Genomic DNA, 20,717 nt, shown 5'->3' on the forward strand with positions numbered 1-20,717 from the left:
AAAAATTCTCATCCGTAAACAAAATTTTTCTGTGACCACTCTTTGCGTACCGCTTCAGTAATTTTTTCGATTTATCACCCTATTCTTTTTTAAATTATCATTTAAGAAATGACCAGAACGTCTCTTATAGGCTACAAGTCCTAAGTCATCTTTTAAAAACGCAACATGGTTCTAGGTGCTATCTTTGTCTCCCGAGATAAAATCTTTTGCTTTCGGACAGGATTTCTTCGAATTCTTTCCCTTACTGCTTTGACCACCTTTTTCTTAAGAAGACTACGTGGAAGGCCAGATATTTTTCTGTCACAAATAGAGGAGGTCTCATTGTACTTATTAATAGCCCAGTACTCAAATATTTTACAAATACCAAGCGTATGGAGAGGTTTAAAATGTGCATTTAGCTTTATACCTACTTTGGTAATGCAATCACAGCGATTCGGTTCTCTTCATCACCCCACTGCATTTTAATATAGCAAAATATTATACAAACTATTGGCGCCAAAATGAGAAAACTAAATGGACAATCATATAAAAATAACAGATTCCAAATTAAAATGTAATATTTTGTTTATTTTTAATTGTATCAGTATTTATGGCCAGACTAAGTATTTTGATTACCATACTGCCCCAGTGAATGGCGTATATAATTAGTTTGAATTTGCGCCGTTGACAGTGAATTCACGTTAATTTTGGATCTGGTACGGATTATATTTAGCGTCGATATGGTATAGGAGTTGTGTGATGCGGATATGCTGTAGTCGCGTCTCCCCGTTAAAGCGAGGTGGGCGTAGGCCGAGTTGGGGCAGAACGCCAACGAGTGTGTCAAGTAGTGCGCGGGTGCGCGGGCGCCGTTTGGTGTATAATTAGCAGTGAGCCGTAGGAGGCGCAGCGGGCCGCACCGAGTGGCGGCGGGCGATGCATGCTGCGCCTACACTACTTTTCGGACCACCCAGCCCTCGCCGTAGAAGAAGGCGAAGAGACCGTCTACTCTATAGAGCTCATCAAGGAGTTCGAAGCGGTCGGCCGCGCGTGGAAAGCGTTTCTCGCTGATTGGCTAGAAAAAGGTGTCGGTTTGTTTATTTCACCCACGCCGTTTGCGCCCCTTGTTTTGGAAGCCGCCGTTTCATTGTTTTTGTATCAGCGTTGCGTCGTAATAACAAACGTTATAGGGGGACGTCTTGCTTATTTTTTGTTTCTGTGCGTCGTTTAAGTGTGTTTAAATCAAGGTTTAATATATTGAGACTCTACATCTACTCTCGACATGTTTTCTTGGTTAATCATAGTAGTTGCGGTGGCGCTTCTAAAATATTTTTCTATCAAATCTATAAATAATTTTAGCTTCAGTATTAGGTCTACTATATATTATGATGTATAGTCGAGCTTACGTCACGAGGTTCCCTGTGACGTCACTGAATGACCTCAAAACCGTGCGCATTGCCAGCTGCTGCTAAACATAAATAAACAACCGGTATCTTCACACGTGTAGTTTTGAATTCGTGAACGGCTAGACTTGAAATATATCTCACTACTTAGAAAATCATTTTTGAATTTTAATGTATAGAAATTGTCAACAATTTGGAAAAAATATACTTGAAATGGTGTTTAATAAAGGTTTTATTAAGTTTTTTATATGCAACGGGTGTGCAAACTGCATTTTACACAAGTTTACGACTGTTTTGAATAGACTAATTAAATATGTAATTGAATCACTGTTGTGAATGAATATTTAATTTCTAGCAAACTCGGAATTCTTCTCATTTATCACCTTATCAAATGATATAGTATATACATTAGGTATCGTTCGAAAGACTGCTTCCTATTTCATTTGTGTACTTATCGGTGTCAGTGTAGAATTTTCTCTCTCATTTGACTACACTATATGAATTCTTGATTATGGATAACCTTTCTTCTGAATTTTTCTGTATATAAATGAATACGCTGGGTTGACTGTGGTCAAATCGTAAAGACGGCACAGTCAGGCATGTCACAGTTTAGATATAGTATATCACATAGTATCTTCTTGGTTAGGTGTGAAATATACAATCAAAACCGTTACGACTTTAGAACAACATACTGGTTATAATGACCAAAAATAATGGTCCCGGCGGGTAGAAGTATGATGTACTTAATAACAACGTCATACGCTGTTACGAGTTTCGGTTTTTACGACCAGGAAGATTTTACTGTATTTTCTAATATTTCATCGTTCAGCTCTGTCACTTTTGACGGCCTGTTAATAACAGGGCCATGAAGATACAGCTCCGGGCCTTCTCCACAAAAGACGGGAAACCACAGTGGAGACTACGGAAAAAAATATGTATCAAATCCTGACTAGTAAACAACTCTCCTTTGGAATTTTGCTGTTTCACCTTTATGTACAGGACTTCGTATTAATATTGTTTAACAGGAATCATTGATGCCAAATGTAAAGTTTTTTTTAAATTTGGGGCTAGGAAACATGCGCCACGCTTCAATAATATACCAGAAAATTATAAGTTCCGTACATTTTTAACCTTAATACGTATTTTTTTAATACGCATGTTATATGTTAGATGTCATAATTATTAAATATATTAATTCAACTTTACATTAAACAATCTACGGTTTGACTTTTGACCTATAACTGTTGATCTGAAAATCTAAAATTTCTCTCCAAACCTAAATGTTGGTTCTTTTTAAATCTCTCTGCAAAAAAAATTGTAGCACTCGGTAAAAAGTAGTGAATTTGTTATGTAAGGTAGCAATAATCAAATTAAAGAGAATCATAGTAGAGAAAGAAACCTTCAACATTCATGAAAGTCCATTTTTATTTAATTTAAAAATAATAAAATAAAATTTTACAAGAGGAGGTATCTAGTATGCCTGGAACGTTGTACAACTGGTTGTAAATTTTTTCTGTAACAAATACGTTTTCACAGGTTTTAACAAATGAGGTTTAAAAAAATACAAAGCTTACGTTAATCGGACTACTGTAATTGTATAGTAGTAAATGTTTAAATATATTATTTGCCAATAATTAGGCTCTGTAATGTGTAATTTCTTTTGCAGAAGAGGACGAGTCACAGATATTCGTAAAATTTTTCAAATTCCACAAATGCTACGATCTCATCCCGACATCGGCTAAGTTGGTGGTATTCGACACACAATTGCTCGTCAAGAAGGCATTCTTTGCACTTGTGTATAACGGTGAGTTAAATAAAAATATCCATGGTAAAATCAATGTATTGTGATTGTGTTATTTTTAACTTTTACTATAGGAGCAAAGCTATTTGATAATAGTGCTTGTTATCAAGGCTGTGTGTGTATATTACGTGATATACCAGTGGAGGATGTTATAGCTATTCAGTGTACTGTATCATGCTAGGCAATTAATAAGTAACTTGATTAGTATGGCTTACATAATAACACACATATTAGGTGTATAATAGTATATTAATAAACTCATTTAATAAGACACATCGAATACCTGATTCAGGTCACATTATTTACATAAAATTTGCAATCACATTAGTAATACTTGTCGTACACTATAGTGCGTGCATATTTTTCATACTACCTTTGCGAAACTATTCATTCATAACCAATCTTGTGTTAACTTTTTAGTGTAACTTTGCTGCGCGACGTTTATAAAATTAGCTATAAGCGATTTTAAGCTGAGCGATTATACAAATGTAAATAACGATATTGTATTTTAATGCAGGGCCCTCGAAACAATAACCACGCTGGCTAACAAGGTGTTTATCGTTCCTTTGATCTAAGTATTTCTAATGTAATACCTATTGTAAGACGTTCAATTTCTTATCTTGAGCTACTGACCGATAAGAAATTTCGTTATTATAGTCAAGGCTAACAAATGAACACTTTTTCATGTTCATGTTCATTGGTCCCTTTCAATCCTTTAGAGATGGAATTTCAAAAACTACATGTGATTTCTAATTTGATAAGGTATATTATTATTTAACTATACAAATATTTAATAGTTAATCTCCAATGATTTATTGCAAACATTTATTTTATTTCATATCATACTGTGACTTTCCGTCATTCATTTTTATGTTCGTACAAAGTCATAATGTAAGTTAAATAAATACGAAGAACGCATACGTACATGATCACTACATAGTATAAAACAAAGTCGCTTTCTCTGTCCCTATGTCCCTTTGTATGCTTAAATCTTTGAAACTACGCAACGGATTTTGATGCGGTTTTTTTTAAATAGATAGAGTGATTCAAGAAGAAGGTTTATATGTATAAAAACATCCATTAAATAGTGGAGAAGTACTGTTATTTTTGAGGTTTCTAATGTGATGTCGTAAATAATTAAATTTTTCCGCTTACATTGCAAACGGAGGCTGAACCCTACGAGTTTTATCAAAATAATGTACTAAGTATTGTACACATTGAAAAGGTCTACAGAAAAATGGATAACCCACATTTTTATAAACAACGTTCACAGATTTTCTGTAGTGTATTTAGTATCAGCATTGCACCCGTGCGAAGCCGGGGCGGGTCGCTAGTATTTTATAAATTCTAAAATTTTAAGGCAAAACTAATTATAATCAAAATTTTTAACTAAACCTTGGGGTAGAATAAAAAACGTCAGTTTCTTGTGTCAATGACACTCACAGAATCTGAGTCTTAGCTTTATAACTTTCGTATCAAAATCAAATGCGTTCTTGACATAAGGTTTCGTACTTATTACATGTCTCGACTCTAGTTCTCCCTAAATTCCCATTAAACATATTGTCGGTGAAAGATATATCTAACTTTCGTTGACTTCTGACTGTTTGGATATAGTTTTACCAATGTGAAAGTTTCATAAAATAATTGCAATGAAATTTATTTCATAGAAATATTCTGAAATGATAAATTCATTTTTAAAATTATATAACAAATTTAATTTAAAAATTCTTGACACTACAATTATATTGTCGATTCAATAAACTAACTAACACTGAAAATCGTGGTATATTTATTAGCGGCATATGTAAATCAAAACATATATAATTAGATATGTATGCAGTCATTGCGTAAATCAATGTGTTAATCACATTTGTTATTTGTAATGTTTTATAGAAAATAAAAATAAAAAACATTTTTTTATGAATAACAATGTAAAGTTTGTTTATGTAGTTTCAGTATTATACAAATAATTATAAATTTGAAGATTTTGTTATTAACAAGTTTATATTCCTGTATGTAATCAAAACTCAAACCTATGAAACGAACCTATATTAATGGTTAAGTCGCTTTACAAATTAATTAATTCACCATAATTCAAGACGCGAAATGGTCTCTGTTTGCTGTTTTCTAATATCAGCTGTAAAATAATCGGTTATATTTGGTATATATCATTGTAACGAGTTTTATCTAAAAAATCAGATAAACATTTTCACGTCACCTTTACGCATCGATATACCATTGATTAAATAATATGTAATACTAGCAGACCCGGCGAATAGATTCGTTCGGCCTAATAGATTTTATGATTTTAAAATTAATTCAAAATTATTAAGCTTTTGTATTGCGATTTATTTTGGTGAATGGGTCACTCTTTAGTGAAGCAGCTTGTTATAGCTACGACAGTTTTCCTTTTATTATCGGCGGAGACAAATAAAACAGAAGACAATTCTAAAAACATAATGTTGGTCCAGTTTTTGAGTGGTAATGGTGTTACTAACACGACTTTATTTTATATATCGTAGTATTATACCTCACTTTTAAATTGTTTATATTTTTTAATTACAATAAATTTTCTATATGTAAATGATAAAATAAATTATACCCCTTAGTACGCCACCATATAAACAGTGAGATTAATATTTACCCTCTGCCAGAAACATGTGGGATGTCCATAATCTATCAATATCTGATACGCTCCGGTCTTTGTGACTTTTTTTATATTTTTAATGACCTGTACACCCTGTGTGTTTTAGTGAAACTATTAAATAACGTTTTTTTATTTATAGCATGTAACCTTCGTGTTCCCTACGAGGTTCGAGTAACTCTTTATTTACCCTCTGCTATAACTATTATATACCGTTTACCTCGTTATATGTATAGCGCGTGACCGTGTATTAAGAAAAACAACCGACCAATTATCTATTTCATCAACCACCGGTATACACTTCAAATAAGTCGGATGTTGTTAACAACACTTCAAATAAAGCGAGTATTATAATTTTGTCGCCAGGTGTCCGTGCCGCCCCGCTATGGGATTCCCAAAGACAAGAGTATGTGGGTATGCTCACAATAACGGACTTTATAAAGATCCTGCAAATGTACTACACTAGTGCAGACGTCGCTATGGACGAGTTGGAAGAACATCGACTTGAGACTTGGAGACGTAAGTTTTAAATTAAGAATTCGAGAGCTTTTTTCAGGTGTTTTTGCTCAGAGCAACGTTGCCTTTATAACCGTGGAGTGTGATTCTTAACCCTTTTGTGTGTTGAATTCGGGTTTGTGCACAATAGGAATTAAATATTTTCATGTGGACTTACTCGTACGTCGTGAAATAAATGAACATATTTATTTTAATTTGAAATTATGAACCGATTCTAATTAATTTCTGTTTTCAGTCAAAACCAATAATGTCAGATTTACTAAGTGCAAGTAATTATAAAGTATATTAAAACGTTTAATGGGTCGAGTTCATATTGTTGCAGTCTATCTAAAGTATTCTTTTAAATAAATGAAAAGCCTCTTTTGTATCAAATTTAACTGAATTTAGTAATCGCCTTTGCATGGCCATATCTGTACAAATGTATACCATCTCATTCTTTGTCTACTCTTGTGTCACGAATTTTTATTACATATCGTTTTTTTTGTTTTGGTTCTTAGAGTAAATATGTTAACTTAGTAATACAAAAAATTTTGTAGCATAAAAAATACGGTTAAATTAAATCGCCGTCTAATACCAATGTATAATAGATACATAGGTTTTATTTTTAGGATAAAAACCTTATATGTATAGTATTATCCTAAAAATATCCAAATCTTATTTATAGCATTCATTGTTGTTCGAGTCAAACCCTCTCGGATTTTTATAGACTCGTTGTTTTGTTAAGATATTTTTCTTTATAAAATTTTATACAAATCCAGAAATAGCAGCCAACATTCTAAAGCTTTTATGTTTCATATTTCACTGGGTTGTTGTTACATATTTCTCAGTACAGCGAGTCTTGGATATTAAGTTCTTGTTAACGATTTTTCCACTTCAAAAGAATGAGCAACATTTTGCCAGTTTTCTACTTAAACTGATATAAAAAATGTATTGTACTTTAATAGTTTAATAGCGGATCTGATAGACGTCTTACTTACAAAAGTAATCTAAAATATAAACCATTATTGAATACACTTGAACTTGTGAACACTTGAAATAAAGATACTCTTTAATTGATTTTGAAAATTTATTGTACGGATATTATATGCGTGGTGGGCTTAGCGCAATGGGTTGTCCAAGTAGTAAGAAACAGACACCGTTTGTTGAAGATAATTTATTTGACATTTATACACATTTAGACACAATAATAATCAGGCAATGTGCGCCCCTGATCGCTTTCAAGCTATTTCTTCCACCCACAATTAAACATACAGAATCATAGACATTGTAAAGGGCAGATGAATAGCGATTGGTGTATGTATTTGTTTGGGATAAACCATAAAGTAGAGATTTAAACTGTGATTTGCTTGTACAGTTTTTTTAGATATGTATGTAAATTAATGAGTTATTATATCGTACATATGAGTTCTATTTCGGCTATTCCTGGAAGACCTTTACTCAGATTATGCGAAGATTTACTGTCATTATATTTTTTATTCTAATTAAATACGTGTTGCGGCATGAAAGCCAAGGATTTTTTCAACACAATTTCTTCTTATCTATACACTTCCGACTTTTGCCGAAGGGGTAGGCGGAGAACACGGATTTCCACTTGCAACGGCCCTACGTTTCATCCATTTTCATGACATTCATTACGCACGCTTGTCGTTCCCTGACTACTTTTGACCTTGGAGAAGGAATTCGATACTACGTCCTGGTCCAGGTATGTACGGCAAGGTCAACTCCACCGTCCTCCGTATATACTACTCGTAAACCGCTTCTCATTCATAATATTTTCTACTTGGCCGACCCACCTAAACATTCCTTTTCGTATCCTAGACACTACGTCGAATACACTTTATGTACAATAACACCACTTGGCTGGGAATTATCCTAAATAAAAGTATTGCGATATACATTTTACGTTACTAATAAAAAAGAGTAACAAAAATGTTTTAAATATGATTAATCACGCTTTATGATGAATATCTGAAGAAAGTTAACTTACCCACCAATAACAGATTACACGATTAACTGTTTAAAAAAAATAATCAAATTAAACCATTTTATAGTGAAGATAACGGAGACTAATTCAACATAGAAACAGAATTCTATATAGATTTTATTATTAGATATAGTGCAATAACACTTGGAGTGTTATTGTATTATGGAAAAATAATGTTTTCCTTGTATTAGGTATTTAAATCGTAAGCTAGTGTAGAGCGATGACCGCGGATGTTAATCAGGTGACAATTCAGCTGTTTAATTATTGTTAGTTGGCATATTACATAATTATTTACTTGTGGAAAAATAAAAGCTGATTTTGATGCGTTTAGTAAAATAGTGATTGCTTCATAGGTTTTGAAAATATAAAAAAATAAATGTTTTTGTATGGTGTTATTTTGTCATATAGAAAATTTTCCGAAACAATTGCAAAATTATTTTTTCTCCCTTAAAATAATAAAAAAGGTAAATCTCTAACTAAATAAACTTTACAAAAATCCCGATTAGATAGCATTGTGTGTACCGATTTTAGCGATGATGGTGGGAATTATTTTTCTACAACATATTATTTAAAAGCCTGCATTATTTTTTTTATAGTTTTAGCGGTTTTACTCTAAAGTATGTCATTCAAAATATAATAAAAATTTTAGGGAAGGTTAAACTTAATGCGTGGGTTAACTAGGGTGCTAGCTGTAGCTATATTACTTTTATATTCACACAAATGGTCACATACCCATAAAAAGACTTTTCTGAGGAAGTTTTGCAAAGGTTTTATAACGATCGCTATACAAATATGAATCCCATTGACATAATAAGAAAGCCACAATCGAAATTGAATACTTATATATATAGTTGTACCTATTTTAAACTTCATTATATAGCCGATATATTTTTAATAAATCAATAAGGAATTTGATAACAATAATAAACCGGATATTCGCAGAAAGGCACACACACAACAAAACACTATCACTAATCATCTTTCAGCCTGCTGAAAAGTTCTCTAACTAGTGGAAAAATCTAAAAACATTGCAGTTTACCAGGGTCTATTCTATTTTTTAATAAGCATCGTGTCGGTACGTTTTCTAAAAATGGATGAAATTGCCATTTGCTGAGGTGTCCTGAGCTCAAACGAGAAAGAACTTTCATTAAATATGATCCCCGACCTGGACGGTCTATCTAAAAAGTTGAAGCGTTTCGTTGTGTTACTGTTTGCGTTATGGTAGGAAAACTAAACGACTGACACGCAGTAACAAACGAGACACATAATTTAACAAAGCTGTTTGGGTTACTTAACATACGATTTTGACTGATGTTTTGGCTAGACTTCTAAACCATGGAACATGGCTTCTACGTCATGTTCTGGAAACCGTCATCACTCATCTCCAACTCCGATGTAATTTAGGCGATTCCATTCGCCGGTAAGATCATCGGCTGTTTATAGGAATTACAAGAGGTGGTAATAATCGAATACCTTAATCATGGAGTCACTACTTCGGGGACTTAGTAAGCAAAACGAATGATAAATTTGCGTTAGGAAATTTGCAGCAACGGCGTGACAAACTCGCCAAACAAAGTTGTTTTTTCACCAATATAACGCCCCCGCACCAAAGGTGCTTTGGCTGCAAATCAAGAAAATTAATCATAAATTTAAAGATTATGACGCAACAGTTCCCGCGGTAGTCGATATTTTAATAGATCAGGGAGAAGATTAAAAGAAGGGAATCTCAGCTTTAGAAAAAAGATATTTTGTATAACTTATGTGTATCTTGTATCTTACGTGTTATCGTACCTGAAAGATGCTTCTGGAAGGAGCTAGGCTGGCTAAAGTAGCCAGGGCTTTACGCAAAACGGACCAAATTTGAGTCTTGTTGCGGAAATTGAGTCCACCTACCATACCATACCATACTATGTGGCTTGATTTGAGGTTTGATTTCTGGAATTATAACTATTCCTGATTGGAAGGCACAGACAATTGCGCAACAATCTTTTTTAAACGAAGGGACGAACCAGCGGCCTTAGATTTTTGTGTCCGTTTCTTAATATATTTTTTTTAATTATTAGGTACGTAAGTGACCCTTGTGCCAAAGATAATGTTCGAATAGGAAAGGGGTTCACTTAAGTAACCCTTAGATATGACGCCTGCATAATTATATCAAATCAAATCAAAAATCATTTATTCATATAGGTAACATAATGTACACTTATGAACGTCAAAAAAAAGAAATATACATTAAATTATTATAATTTTACATTTACTGCCAGTTCTTAAATCAAGGGCGTAGAACGGAAGAGAACAACTGGCACTAAACTCTCCGCCACTCTTTTTAATCGCCATGTTTTTTTACAAAATATTTGTATGGAGCTGCAACCATTACACCATGTTCCATATGACATCTTGAGTAATGAAGAATAATAAATTTAAAAAAGATTTGTCGTCTATTAGCAGGAGGCATGGTGAAATAGGAGCACGAACTAACATACTCGTGGGAACAACACACAAATACGTACAAACAATATCTAAACGTAATGTGTATCTTAGCGCTAAATATCGACATTGAATCTTCCCTAGTAGCATCTGAGTTGATTTTGAAACGTCAACTGGCTTTTACGATGTATCAAGCATAAACTTAGTTGCAGCGCAACGTTGTAACCAGATCGGTGCATTATCGATCAAAGAGTGGCTCTTGTTTTTAATACTTATATGTATATATATATTATATTATATGTATTATTCGCAATACTGTTAATATTTTAAACTATTCTTTCTATAATTTTTCAGATGTACTAAAGGGATCGGTAGTTCCGCTCGTATCGATTGGGCCAGATTCTTCTTTGTACGAAGCCATTAGGATACTGATCACAAACAGGATTCACCGTTTGCCCGTCATCGACCCAGAGACTGGCAATGTACTCTACATACTCACACACAAGAGAATACTTAGGTTTCTCTTTTTATATGTAAGTAGCCAGAATTATATTCAATTAATATTTTAATTTTGGAAATTGTTATTAAGGTGCGTCTTATACATAATAATATCCACCTTGTTTTAAGATGAAGATACTTAAAAATTACAATAATTTAAGAGTTTCAAACGTTTACATGATTGCTTGAACATACTCATTGCCCTTATATTGGAATGTCTAAGACATCCTCCGTACTCCCCGGACCTTGCTCCAACAGATTACCATTATTTTTATTATTTTTTTTCGAAATTTGGACAACTTTTTGTAAGGGAAAAACATTAACTCTGATGGGGCAGTCCAAATCGCCTTCACAGATTTTATTGATTCCGGTCCGACTGTTTTTTTTAGTAAAGGGATCAATGAACTACCCATGAGATGGCAAAAGTGGATAGAAAACAATGGTTCATACTTTGATTAATTAAATTATTATATTTAAAAATATTCGACTTTCTGTTCCTCCCATACAAAACGCCAATTTCATATTTAAGGAATATTATGACTTTTCTTTAGATTGCAAAATATTGACTTTTTTATAAGTAGCATCGTTGGCAACGTGAGTGGTTATTAAGTTAACATAAATTCTTGAAATCCTAAACTAGCCTAACTGGATGACAAAAATGACAGTAAACAAAGCGAACAGTGTATAGTGGATGCTGTACGACTTCCGTAATCTTGTATAAAGAAAACAGATTATTTTTTTAACAAATATTCGTTTGAGATAATAATTGAAAACAGAATTCCAGTACTTATGAACGAAATACGTTTTCAGATAAATGAATTGCCAAAACCCAAATACTTACAAAATAAGCTACGAGACCTGAAAATTGGTACGCTTAATAATATTGAAACGGCCACAGAGGATACTTCTATCATTGAAGCCTTAAAGAAATTCGTCAATCGTCGAGTTTCAGCTTTACCCATTATTGATACCGAGGGCAGGCTGAAAGACATCTATGCCAAGTTTGATGTCATTGTAAGTATTTTTTTTATGAGTGATGAAAGCATGGACACTCTAAATGCAGGGCTGGCGAGTGCGTGTTGTAAACAATACGAACTGCAAAGGGTTGATTTGCGTTGTACCCAGAAATGATGGTAATGTAGAAATATTCTTTTGTGAGAATGGTTGTCGTTTTATCGAGGAGTTTCAATCATTTTACTTGAATTGTGAGAGTATTGTATGAAAACCGGCATATCTTAAGCCATAAAATTGACGAGTAATGTTGGGACCAATGTGTACACACTATCAGAAACAAAGTACATGCAATCTGAGCCTATTTAGGTTTTAGCTCTAGATTAAATTTTTAGGAGCTTTTAAATAGCTTTGCGCATTTGTCACATTTCGTATATAGATTTCAAGGCTCTGCAGACTTCCCCAAACCGCTATCTATATTTACTTTCTAATATGTATACATACCATGCTAGATAGAGCAGTTTTTCCATTGAGCTTCAAATCTAATTCTAATATAAGGTACTACATAAAGCTCCCTGTAAAACACCAGGCCAAACTACTAATATTCTATAGACTTATAGTTTCTTATCGTTTAATTTTGTTATAGAACTTGGCTGCTGAGAAGACGTATAACAACTTGGATGTGACGTTAAAAAAAGCAAATGAACATCGCAACGAGTGGTTTGAAGGTGTTCAAAAGTGTAATCTGGACGAGACCCTCTATGAGGTTATGGAAAGGATTGTTCGTGCAGAGGTAATTAAATGTCATATTTTACTTCTCTGCGTTTTGTCCATATAATTTATGTTTCCTGGTATGCCGATGCCGACGCCAACGAACATGCCGTATCTTGTCGCATGCGTACGTAACGAAACGTATAGACGTTGTTGGCCAATGTCATAACACCGTTTTCTCTTTTGTTTTACTTTTTGTTAAATAGTAATAATAGTACACATAAAGATTTGAGATATTATTTTTAAACATAAAATATAAGCTTGCACACAGAAAGTTTAAAAGTACAAGATAACATCAGATGCATAGACTGTTTTAAAAATATTGTAAATCTCGTTTTTGGTCAGCCTACTCACAAGGCCTTCAGTGTTTTTATATTTCGCTGATATTCAAACCTAACCCAATGTGTTAAAAGTATTTGTGAAAGAATTTTTGAAACTTTCGGCAGATATATCCGCCCTTACCAGGGTCGTGTGAAACAATCAGTTTTCGCCTGTTATGACCCATTAACTAATTTGTATAAAAATGGGCACGTGAGAGTGAATTGTTCCCATACAGAATCGTTTAACGTTAGTGGGCTACGCTTGTCGAAAAGTGATTTTGTTTTAAACCCCCGGTTAGTCTAGCGTCCACCACAGGACGACCTGTTCCAAACGCAATAGAATTCATAATGCAGCCAAATAATTTAATTACACTCTACGCTGAACTAAGAAAATTACGTAGACCGAACACAACTTGCTTAACATAGATTATGAATAATACAATTTACAGGTGCATCGTCTGGTCGTGGTAAACGAAGAAGATAAAGTAACGGGCATCATATCACTTTCCGATCTTCTGATGTACCTCGTTCTACGCCCGACTGGCGAATGCGAGGGCGCCAGCCTACGTAACGAACACGGTCCAATCGTAGAAAAGGATGAAACTACAGATTCCATATTAATAGAGAGTGACAAAATCATACAAGAAGACGAGTTGGAGGGAGCCGTTGGCGGCGAACCATTGGAGGACAGTTAATTTGTAAATTTATAATACATTTCTATCGCTACCAAACCTATATTGGTTTTTGATACTTGTTCTACAGAATAATATTTGTAGCAATTACTAGACGTAGAATATATCAGTTATTTGTCAATTTTCTAGATATTAAAAAAATTAATCAAATTGTTTAAAATACATATAAATAACAATAGCAGTAAGGCCTATTATAAAAGGTGGACTATGGAAAATGAATTGTTACCATGGTATCAAACGTTTTATTAAGGTTTCAAATGGCCACCATTTTTCGAAGATATCTTTCTTAATCCAAATAATATATCAACACTTACACACACATTTTCAACAGCGATACTATGTTTACGGTTTGTATTTTCAGTGTCAAACTCCCCAATTTATATCACAATTTTTACGGATACTTATTTATATACACCATCTATTGTTATTATATTATAATGTTATTTAGGAATTTCAAAAGTTTATACCAAAGCAACATTGCTTGATAATATACATGATAGTCTCGTGTCATATTGGTGTGCTTACGCCATTATCCAATAGGGATTCTATATTCACGGATTATGGATTAAGCTATTAAGCTTTTTCAGTGCGGCCTAACCATACCCAACTGCCAAATGTTTATATGTTGGTTTGATCTATATATCGAAATACGGACTGTACAAATAATAACCATTTGACAGTTTCGACCACCAACTTTATATCGAATTAATAAAGGTCAACTGGACCCATATAAACCCTGTGTAGTACTTAAGTAACTCGTAAAGAATATTCTGACCTCTGGTTGGCTAATATATTTAATACCATTATTTAGTGAGTAATTTGCCGATTTCATCGCCTTTAGATTTAGTTAACATGTCAGTATTCGGAAAAAAACTAATATGCTTTAAACTGTATGTGATTTAGTATCTCAAACTGACATCGATTAATCGGAATAGATTTTCTCCTCCTAATAATTGACTAAATGACATTCGACTGGAGGGAAAGATTCCATGGTCCGATTGGTCGGAGTATGAGGTCTGAGATGGATTCAAAATATAAATAATAAATGACTAACGCCCGCTTTATATATTCCAAATAATCATTATCAATTTTGATATTCGATACTTTTCGTGTAGCATAGATTTTTTAATAAAAAAATTACGTTTTGTTACATTTTAAATGGTATTTTAAATATACGAACCGGGCGTTTTGATGACTAAAAATTCTATTGATACATACATTAGTTGAAAAAAAAATTCCCATTTAAGTTGTAACAAAAGAAGTCATATATTAAGAAACTCACTTTATATTAATAAGTCGTAAGTTAGTTTGGGATTAATTTGATATAAGATTCGATAAATACGAATGATAAGTTCTAGTGATTACATATGTACCTCTGTATATGCACAAATGTACAGCTATACAAACAAGGCACATAATAAAAAATATGTTTGTTACATTTAAGGTCCAAATTTGACTATAAAATATAAATATGTACTTGATGCCACAAGGAATAACGCTCAATTTTCTATCTATACTAAATTTTGAAAAAGCTCCTAAATGTCATTTTTCGATGTGGTTTTCTGACCCACAAATATTTTTACATAAAACAAGCATTTATTAAATTACAATTTATATTGAAATTATTTCTTGATAGTATTTTTTATACTAGGACATTAGGACTCCTTCGTATATTCCTATAAAATTGCATAAAATCATTAATGTATTTAAAATATCATATCAAATAGTGTAAATTTCATATATTGTATGTAGAACTGCATATTTGTGCTTTGGTGCAAAACAATATATGAAACTGGTGTTGTGAAGTATATTTTGTAGTTTTTGATAATATACAGATACATTATGTATTGACCCATATAAAGCGTACTTTCTACTGTTTGCAAATTATTAAATGTATGTACTTTTAGATAAACAGGTAACAAATATGTTATACACAATTACGTTTTCGCGTAAGTTTTCAAAGTTGATTAGAACAAAAATTTTGATATTTTTTTGAATACCCTGTGTGCGAAATACACGTTAATATGTATTATTTGTGAAATTGTTGTGCCTCATGTAACAGGACTTAAGTTTGAATATGAAATTTTTTAGTTTTTAAGTTGTATGACTAATCATGTTTGATCTTAAGAATAAAAGCATGATTCCGTAGACTTGGTTTTTATTTCCCAATATCAAATTTGCATCTGTTTCTGTTGAAAACTTTATTAATTACGACATATTTAAATCAACCTGTTAATATTGCACATGCCAAAAGTAAAAAGGGGTCTACTGCCAACAATAGATGGCGTTTCTTCAATTGACTAATCAATCGTATTAAAGAGTGTCAACTTTGACAGTTCCTATCTGACATTCGAAATGTCAACTTTGTTATAAATTTGCACTCACATATTATGAGAGATTATTAAAATGTAAACATTTTTAATTAAGCACGGATTGTGGTCACTGTAAATACGTGTGAAGGTTGATTTTGAACAAAACATACAAGCAATTTTCAAATGAAGAATAGTATATTTTCTTCTTAGTTTGTTTTTGAATAAAACGACTTATTTATTTTATTTATTTATTCCAACTGTCGACATCTTTCCGACATAAAATAGTATAATTTCGCCGTCTCCACGATACCGCCAATCCACATTTATTTTGGTTAAATATATTTATTATGCCTAAAAGTGATTGTATTATATGAATACAATTTAATGTACATAAAGAATGTACTTAGTAATAACAATACTACAAAAATTTAGATTTACGTCCGTTTATTTGGTTTTGGGTTTTTTTTTCGAATAGGCAATAGGTTAGATTAGTGTGCCTGACATCGTTGTCGAATTTTTGGTTTGGACACGTGGAAAACAAATAATTCTTACCGTTACTTCTGTCATAAATCGGAAGACAATCTCTATTTTTTCTTTATCTCTGGACAATTTTTTTGAATTGAGCTGAATATACAATCAAAATTTCGAAATATTATCTCAGATCTCTTAATAATTTTTCAAATGCTAAGTGACTATTTTGGTACAAAGTTTTTTGACCGGCGGTAAAAGCTTAGGCCCCTGGTCGTATCTGATTTTGCAGTTTATACAATACAATCACTTCATCTTAACATAAATAACAACAAGACTAGATTTGTGTCTCCAACGGATTGGCTTCTGACTACGCTAGATTTAAATAAATATATTTTCTAGCTTCACTTACACTTGATAAAGAATCTCAAACGGAAGGCAAACGAAAGAGGCGAGAGAGTATGAAACAGAAATTGTATTCTCTTTGTATGTTGTAGACACGCGCTTTAAGCTATGAAGTTTTGTCTTTTCAATATCGATGTAAAACGTAATGTTACCATTGGCCGTTGTTATTAATGCGGCTTAGCCAATTTGTATGAAGTGTAAAATGTTCGGACTAAAACAATTTTATTTATGGGACCGGATGCTAACAGGAGACTAACTAGCAGGGTCACTTTGAATAAAGTGATAACACTGTGACACTTGCAATGCCGAGGGCTAGCGGATATAATATTACCAAACTTTCAAGGAGTTATACGCTTTTTTCTTGAAAGCCCCTTAGTCGTATTGGTTTAATTATTCATTAATTTATTAATTTGATGCCTAGAGTTTCATACATTGTCATACATTGTGTCATGTAATGGGAACCTTTTTCAAAAATATTTTAATAAAAATATTTTTGAATCGATGTTTTGTTTCTCTTCATTACTATATTCGCCTATAAGTGCGTGATGTGTGCCGAGCGTAGACAAGCTATTGTATTTTCAACGTCGTGTCCTGAATTAATTATGAATGTAGCCTGCGTGTATTTTCTTTGTTAGGGAATCACCAAATCTATGATCGGAACAAACAAATGAGCAACTCTCTAGACTTAGTTTTTGCTTGTCGCCTTTTGGTACGTATATAATCGACACAATAGGTGAGTTTAAATCAAATTGAGTTACCGACGAATGGCTTTATTACCTCTTGTTAAAACGACGATTACCTAATCAGTATAGGTGCAGTTTAAGCGTAGGTGTATGTAGGACTTTGGTATGTACTATTTTAGGGATACGTAGTGATGAAGCCCATCCGATGTAGGGATATACCTTAGTCTACGTTTACAGTTTACACAGTATTATATTTTAGAATAACAATTTTTAAACATATTTTTTTTTTGTTTATATAGGAGCACTAAAAGTTAAAAGAATCCGTTAAAGTCATTTAAATGAGTAGATAAATGATTTTAATTATATTGTAGAGTTTGAAAAAGCACGCTGCAACTAGGATCATAGTTTGGCAAATGCTTCATTTCTAAGAGCAAGTTTTTAATATACACAAATACTGAAAACGATTAATGCACCAAATTTAAACACTATTAAGACAATATAATATTAAGACTAAACAGCTTTACAGTTAACATTTGAGCAGTGGGGAATAGTACTAGATTTGCGATCTGGACAGAAAACTTTAGTTGTAACCGCGAAATAAGACTCCAGTATGTCTAAACTCAGGAGTCAAAATTTGCGGTATTAGTAGTGATTTTACATGCTCAGAATACAATAGGATTTTTTTGCTTTTTTAACTAAGAATCTAATACTCATGATGTAAACCTTAAATTTCTAATATAAATAAATAATTATTTCCTGCTTAAGAGCAAAGAGTTAACATTTAATTTCCGAAAATCGGTTAATTTTTTGTTGTTCATTCTATTGACTTTTAGATATAATTTTTATGAGGTAACACATGTTGTATTATCAATATGATGATATATAGGTATTTGTGCCGGAGAAAACTTGGCGCATTTATTTATAAACCAAATCAATCCAGTTACACTGTTTACTGAACATTATCAAAATACCAAAAGTCTATCACTGTTGTCAGTGTTTAATACCAGTGTAACTTGTCTGTCTTTAGTTTTTTAAATAAATACGATTTAACTAATAGTGAAAAACTCTGAAGCTTAATAATTAAGAGTCTTAATAATTAAATACATACTTTAGCTCTAATAAACAACAACAACTTCATATTAAGGCCTATATTTAATATGAATGATATAAACATCGATCTTCGTTTCCTTACTAAATTATAATTACGCAAAGAACAAGCTACAATTAAAATCACATTTAATTTGAGTATCATAATATTATAGTGAATAAATTTAAATGGCTAGTCTCACTAATAGACACATTAAGCCACAAATAACATGATGTCCTTATCAATATCATCGCTTATAAGATGAATAAGAGTGACAAAACTATTTATATATCTTACTTAAATCTCATACTTAGTAACCTACAAAATAATGTTGAGATGTCTAATTATCACATGCATCCCATACTTTATACAAAATAAGTAAATACTTATACAGTACATACAGTATTACATATATAACTAAATAGTTAAACAGGCATTAAAGTAAAACAAATGTCTAATTCAAGCGAGTAACATGATTAATTAACCAATATATTACTTAAAATATCACAATCGTGAGTTTCAATAGGACCTATATGTTGAGGATAATGTAACGAAGTGCTGTGAAGTTTGCGTGCGTATTTTATTATAACTACTTTATTGTCTACAACCATTTCATGACATCGAGATTATAATGAATTTAATTATTTCAAGTATAGAAAACATTCACACAAATTGGTATAGTATATTAGATATGTGATTTACGTGTTCGGTATTTTATATAGTATAATTAACCTAGACTTTTAAGCAACTGTTTAGGCTGACAGACTTAGGTATTAAAAGTAATCAATAGATTTGTTCTCCAAAATACATATTATACAAAATAGTGAAGTAAGAAAATTTTAAAAGTTTTACGAAAAATTAAAGCAAAATTTCCAATCTTTGTTATATTCTAGCTGGGTTTCATAATAATCCAGTGCCACTACGCATTTTGGCTTATTTTTTTCTAATGTGACTACGATGTCGGGACACGCATCGTATTCTCATTTTTTCCGGTGTTCAAAGTCACAAGTGAAGATTGAAAATTTTGCTCAACAAGCAAGTATCACGCTGGATATTTTGCTGGAAAATTCGTTTGATATGTTTGTGTGCGAAGTAATTGTGGAAGTAAGGTTCGAATTCCAAAATGCGTAGACTTGAAGCCACACAATTATTTTGACATATTTTGACTAGATCTCGAAACGTTTTGGAATAAGCACCATAAGCGTTGGATATACGAGTATCAGACCAATCATTCAGTTCTTTTAAATACAGAGAGAGATTAATATATCCTTAATAATAGTTTAATATAGTAAATGCATATATTACACAATAACATATACGGTTTCACACCTTTCTTAACTTAATTTACCTTTATAAACTTTACGGAGTGAAATACGGACAAGAATAATTTTATTATATTGTGAAAAAATAAAGATAACCAATGAAAAATTAACTACTTACTCTATTAATACTGATAATAAAAATATATTTATACATTAAAAAACAATGAATAAATAAACACTATAATACTTTTATGTAAGAACTTTGGCTTATCACTAACAACTTTTTAACAACACATCAACATCGAATATAACTAGAATGTCAAGGTAATAATGTTATATATTTCTTATACAATTTTATAACGTTCAAAGTCAAACATGGATATTTTTAGATATCAGCTAAAAATATTTTACCAAAATAAATAATTTCTGAATAATTTTGGTGTATCATAAAATAAATTATTTTGACTACTGTTACAAATCAGTGTAAATAAATAAATTTCTTTTTTGTACTAGTGGA

At 32.1% G+C, this 20,717-nt stretch overlaps 1 protein-coding gene across 2 annotated transcripts in view; it reads left to right on the top strand.

The window, feature by feature from the left end:
• Positions 1 to 16,131, top strand: part of LOC110999056 (5'-AMP-activated protein kinase subunit gamma-2) — a 49,552-nt gene extending 33,421 nt beyond the window's left edge. For both annotated transcript variants that reach the window (XM_022267947.2, XM_045634072.1), the window contains 6 exons: positions 3,046 to 3,183; positions 6,191 to 6,343; positions 11,106 to 11,284; positions 12,060 to 12,263; positions 12,847 to 12,993; positions 13,741 to 16,131. In XM_022267947.2, coding sequence (XP_022123639.2) covers positions 3,046 to 3,183; positions 6,191 to 6,343; positions 11,106 to 11,284; positions 12,060 to 12,263; positions 12,847 to 12,993; positions 13,741 to 13,986 — 1,067 coding nt within the window. In that variant the 3' untranslated portion in view covers positions 13,987 to 16,131. The remainder of the gene's footprint in view (positions 1 to 3,045; positions 3,184 to 6,190; positions 6,344 to 11,105; positions 11,285 to 12,059; positions 12,264 to 12,846; positions 12,994 to 13,740) is intronic.
• Positions 16,132 to 20,717: the final 4,586 nt, after the last annotated feature.

Source organism: Pieris rapae, chromosome Z (genome assembly GCF_905147795.1).
Source record: "Pieris rapae chromosome Z, ilPieRapa1.1, whole genome shotgun sequence".
Classification (NCBI taxonomy): domain Eukaryota; kingdom Metazoa; phylum Arthropoda; class Insecta; order Lepidoptera; family Pieridae; genus Pieris; species Pieris rapae.